The sequence below is a fragment of the Lactuca sativa genome, chromosome 8 (assembly GCF_002870075.4).
Source record: "Lactuca sativa cultivar Salinas chromosome 8, Lsat_Salinas_v11, whole genome shotgun sequence".
Classification (NCBI taxonomy): Eukaryota; Viridiplantae; Streptophyta; class Magnoliopsida; order Asterales; family Asteraceae; genus Lactuca; species Lactuca sativa.
Window position 1 is genome coordinate 66,294,269 of NC_056630.2, and position 5,978 is coordinate 66,300,246.

A 5,978-nucleotide genomic window follows, 5' to 3' on the forward strand; every position below is an offset into this window, starting at 1 on the left:
ATAGTAACTAGAGCACGACTCTAAATCTTGATTGGAAACGAAGTATGACTCATCTCTTGATTGAACCATTTCAACAATATCCGATTCCTATTTTTAGTCATACAATTTCACTAAAATGTTCTTTGATGATCAATTGTGATATAGTTCCATAATCATTAAGAAGATCACAAAACATGATACTAACGTACTATCATTTTCCTTTCAGATTGGAGAAACTTTTATCTTTCTTTATGAAAGATTCTTCTTATTCGTTTTGTTACTCTTTGAATCGTTTCAAAGTATCAGAATTATGATTAATCTTATAAACACAACCATATTTACTGAAACATCAGTAAATCATGACACATATAGTTTTCATCATTTGTGATGGATCTGAATAGTCCACATCAACATGTACTAGATCCATCAGTCCTTCACTTGACTCACATAAACATGTGATCAATGAACTAGTCATAATCTTCCAACGATCAAGATTCTCATACATCATGCAATTCAAATTTCATGACTCCAAGTTTCTATCCTATTGAAACTTGGGTAATGAGAATTCTTTTTCACTTAGTTAATTATGACAATACCACAAGCGATATAGCAAGAATCAAATCCACAATTAATATTGCCAATAATATAAATGTAACCAAGACTTTCATAAATGCTATTGTAAGGAAATATAAAGTAAACCATCTAGATAAACCAAAAATTCACTTTTATTGATAATAAACGAAAATTGGAACTTGTCAATACAATGCATGAAAACTATGTTTCTAGACATTTCCTAAGCAACCTATTAAATTATCATAACTCCTAAGCAGTAGCTTCCAAATTCTGATCATCGAACCATGTGATTGAAATCCATCTCTCACGATCAGAGTTAACTCACTCTTCTTAAGCTTCCTTCTTTTTCTTAGATCATGCAATACCATCAAAATGTGATCATCACATCATGTATAAAGAGTCTATGAATAAGAACTTGTTAAGAAAATGAAGTTAGATAATGGATGTACCTGAAGTAGAGTCACATGACTTGACTTTACCATCTCTAAGATCTTTCAGGTAGTCTGGGCAGCTTCGCAACCAATGTCCCTTCAATTGGCAATAGAAACATAAGGATTCTTTAGGGTTAGCACATGAAACTATCTCAAAACTAGCCTTTCTCTTTACCATACGATCAAACGGTTTGACCTTGTCCGATCATTTTCCATTGGGAAGAGAAATCTTTTCCGGACCACCATTTTTACCATCATCAATGTTCATGAAAACTTTAGAATTACTTTCTTGATTTCAATTGTTTGAACGTTTCTAATCAAGGGTTCTTTGTTACAATCTACTTGAATTTGTTTCTATTTCTTTAAAAAGTTTGAACTTTGTTACCTTCAAGCAATTAATCAGCAAATTCTTTGGTAGTTCCATCTTCCATGAATAGACAATTTTATAGATGTTTGACTTTCTTGAAATGGTTTCTTTTATTAATTGCTTAAAAACTTGTAGGATTGAACTTTTCATTGTGATGTAAATTTACCTAATTTTAACATCTTTAAAATACTATCTTGTTTTTAATTGCTTGACCAATTCATTCAAGGGCTCTTCTTGATTCATTCTTACTTGAATGAAGTCTATAATTGACTTTCTTGAAATGGTTTCTTTTATTAATTGCATAATGTTCCTCCCTCCATTTTGAAGCAAAGTTGTGAAGCTTTCTTGATGCTGGAAAATACGATCTGAAACCCACAGCCCCCTGCATCGATTTGATTGCTTCAGCATCCATGGAATTCAACAAGTTGGTAGTCTTACTTGTTATGATCCACATGTATCCTTCACCCATCATGCCCAACTCTTTTGCCTTGGAAAAAAGATGGGCTGTTAGAGAAGGCTGTGTGTGGACGACAAACACCATGGTTTGCATGGTTTGAAGCTTGTTCTTTGCTGATGAGAGTTCCAGTTTTAAATGAGATGGAGGCAGAACCACTGCTTGAACTGAAGTGAGTGAAGAAGTTGTTTTGTTCCCCAAAAAGATGACTAGGCGACCTTGATGACCTCGCCAGTCTGCTTTGATACCAATCTGGAATAATAATAATTAATCAAAAAAATAAATAAAATCTAATGCAATATATGATATGTGATATATATATATATATATATATATATATATATATATATATATATATATATATATAACTTGAATTTTTAGTACCTGAACATAAGGATCTTCATATAGAACTCCACTATCTTTAAGACACAGGGCATGAAATCTTTATGCAGTGTCTCCTATTGGCTGTGTAAGGTTGTCAACAGAAAGTTAAAATAATATAAAGAAATAAATGATATTTATAGCCAATGAGGATAGGACATGTGGCAGACAGTAATACCTTTACAATATTATCTTGCTCTTCAATAGGTGCAAGAGCTAATGCATCATCTTCACTTACAGGAGGAGGAGGTGCTTCAATAGCCAGTGGGCTTAAAAGATCTCCAAGAATATCAGGTTGAGGGTGGTCAACTTCATGTGAAATTCCATTAGCTTGAGTCAACTCTTGGTCAACGCTCACAGAGTTATGGTCAACGCTGGGGATTTTGACCATACCAAGTTGGGGAGGTTCGCGCTCAGATGTCACCACTAAAGCATTAGAAGCCTGCTGTTGTGTGTGTGACTTGATAGCACTTAGCTCTGCAGTATCAACTTCAGTGTCTTCTGCTTTCTTGATCAATGAAGACTTCAAAAAGGTAAATCAAAGTCAACAACAATCACCATATCAGATAAATTATTATTATTATTATTATTATTATTATTATTATTATTATTATTATATGCTCAATCAATCAATCAATTAAAACCCTACGCTTAAATATACCTCACGTTCAGGGAACTTTGGCATTTCTGCTAATATATCCATCAGGGCTTCACCTTTCCTACTCAATGCAAAATACTCCACAGCTCTTTGTTGTATCTCAGTATCAATGCATGTTTCATATCTGTCAATGTGTGTGAAATTAAATATTATCAAATTTTGCATATACAAAAAAAAGTGTAGCTCCTATTTATTATAAACTCACTTGCTGAATATTGCCCAGATCTGGTTTTGTAATTCGGGATCTGGTGGTTGAGAGTGCATCAAAATCTTTGCGTATGTTGAGAGAAGAATGGATATTGTTGGAGTCCTGTAGAAACAAAAAAAAATAGATGATGATCACAAAAGAAAACATAGATGTATAGAAATAGAAATACTCACGATACAGTAGGAAGCTTCTCATGTATAATGACAAAAATGTCCTTTGGGCTACACCCAGGTCGTCTGGCCAAAAGATGGCTGTATTCTCCAAGCAGATAAGCGCTAACCTGCATAATGACATCAGCATACAGTTGTCTATATTTGTGTAGGAAATATAAGATATAATCTACATACCTTCACCATTGTCTCATGTATTGCAGGCTTATCAAGATATTCTCTAGCTTTGAGAGCTGCATAAGGCTAATGATTACAAAAAGAAAAGTGAGTCAGTAGTAAGTCCTATGAACTTTAATAATGCAGATACCAATCTACATTCTACAATACCAAATTAATTAGAATATTCATGAATCAGAATGGAGATTCTAAAGATCATCATCCAAATGCACCAAAATTTAGAGTAAGAACCACTATTAATGAAGGTATTCTACTAGGCTAGGATGCTTGTTGTTTGGATATGGAGCCATGGAAGAACTTGGACCCTTCCGTGTTAACAGTGATGGAAAAACACTCTACCCCAACCACTATGCATGGAACAATGGTAACAAAAATTCCTTTAATTACTATGTCCCATTCACATCACTTATAATCTTAGTCCCTGTCTTGCTGGTGCATGCCTAACCCTATAAAACCTTTGCTTTTGAGGTACTAATTGTTTTCTCCTGGAATTTTTTTTGCCTGAGATTTTTTGCTGCCAGCTATCCCTTCGGGACCACTCTTATGTATTATGTTAAAAGCACCAATTCAGAAATTTGCTGATTATGTAAGTCAGCTTTCCTCTTCCTTTTTGCTTTTTATTATTTATGCACCCTTATGCCACAAATCTCTTTATTTATCATACTAAATATGCAACCATCCCTTATTTTACTCCTAACTTGTTGTATAATTCATTCATGTCAGCTGCATATATGTTGCATAAAATAAATTGGTAAAAGTAGACATGTGAATTATGCATCTGTTATCTCAAATCTTACATTTATTTTTATTTCTGTTATTGTTTTTTCCAGCTTTTAGGTGTTGGTGTCAAGCTTGTTGGCAATACAGTGTGGAGTACCCTCTTTCATTAATTCTTAATAGTGATGTCACGTGAGAAATCATTTTTCTTTTTGTTAAACAAGTCTTTATTATCATGTATTAGGTCATACCATGGGTAAAAATAGCCTTGCCCCTGGTTCCGGGGTTGTCACAAAATACTTGACTTTTTAAATTTGTTTGTGGTTTCATTTAGTAATAATCCTTCTGAGGGGGTGTTTGTTGGGCTGCTTCTTTCAATGTCATTAACAACAGTGGTAAGTAAAATCTTACTACTATGAACCTCTTTTGCTTAAACCTACCTTATTGACCTGTAGCTGATTAAACATTAAATTAATTATGCAGGTTTTGAAGTTTTTGATGGAAAAGAATAGTGTTAATGCTCTTCATAGAAAAGCATGTTGGTATTTTAGGAAATTTGGCTAATAATTTAGTTAATTATATAAAAAATGTTGAAATCTTACATTTGTCTACTATTGGAATGATTATTTGTAGTATTACATTTGTCTACTATTCGAATGATTATTTGTATAACATTAACTTTTGTGCAATGCATTGTATTATTTGTATATGGTATTTTATTTTCCATTATGTGACATAAAATGCAAATTTAATATGAAAATAAGTAAATCCATAAATAATTTTTTTTTTTAAATTTAAAATTACGATACGCAAAAATGTGTGTCATCTTCATTTATGACATGGCCTTTCTTGACAGGGGCTTTCTTGATACGCATTGCGTGTCATTAACACGCGCGTCGTAAGGTTACGACACGCGAATGCGTGTCGTCTTCCTTTATGACAGGGCCTTCCTTGATACGCATTGCGTGTCGTAACCGCGCGTCGTAAATGCGCGTCGTCTCTCTTTATGACAGGGCCTTCCTTGACACGCATTTGCGCGTCGTCTGAGCGTTTTACGACGCGCAATGAGCGTCGTAAAAGGCCTTTTTTCTAGTAGTGTAGGTAAGGATTTTACCAATTTAAATCTTATGAAACTCCTAAATCTTTTGAGATTCATTGAATCTAATCAATGATATGTTTAATCTCGGACAATGCTCTCACTTTTGTGACTGGGATGCTGAGGATCACAAATGAGATGTGAATAATCATGCAAATTAGCTTGACAATCTTGATGTCATTTATCATCTCGTTTTAATGTGCCGGGTAGCCACACACGCCCCATTAATCAACAATAATTTTTCGGGACCCCCACAACCACTCTTTATTAGTCCCCCATTAGTGTGCCGGTTAAACACACACGCTCCACTAACAAATTATAAAATAGAATGTGCAATTTCAATGATTAGCATACAAATTCACATTTTCTTAAAGTAACTAAGAGTGAGATTTTTTTTAAATAGTTTAGTTACTTTATGTCATTGTACTTATTAATGAGATTATGTACTATCAAATCCGTTCGGCTAACGATCCCCCACCGTACAAGAGAGCGGTGGGTGAGAGTGGACACTCATTCAACGACCATTTTATAGGTCGCTTCCTTATACCCTCTTTATAGCATGGTTTTGTGAATGAGGCGTACTATCGATTTGACTGACTTTTCTTATACGTATAATATATATTAATCTTTTAATTGTATATACATAGAATAAGGTGTATTTTAAAACATTTTAAAATTACAAGAGTTTAATCCTTTAATAAAATAAACTTCTAATTTAATTAAATTTAAACGATTTTATGGATTTATTAATTATCTTTTAATTAATC

General features: G+C 33.5%; 1 protein-coding gene across 1 annotated transcript; it reads right to left on the reverse strand.

The window, feature by feature from the left end:
- Positions 1-2,282: 2,282 nt before the first annotated feature.
- Positions 2,283-3,471, reverse strand: LOC128127717 (AP-2 complex subunit alpha-1-like). The gene is made up of 5 exons (XM_052766393.1): positions 3,399-3,471; positions 3,225-3,331; positions 3,049-3,153; positions 2,847-2,967; positions 2,283-2,708 (listed from the first exon to the last, which is right to left on the reverse strand). The coding sequence occupies exons 1-5, from the start codon at positions 3,405-3,407 to the stop codon at positions 2,283-2,285; spliced, it is 768 nt and encodes a 255-aa protein (XP_052622353.1). The 5' UTR covers positions 3,408-3,471.
- Between the last annotated feature and the right edge of the window lie 2,507 nt (positions 3,472-5,978).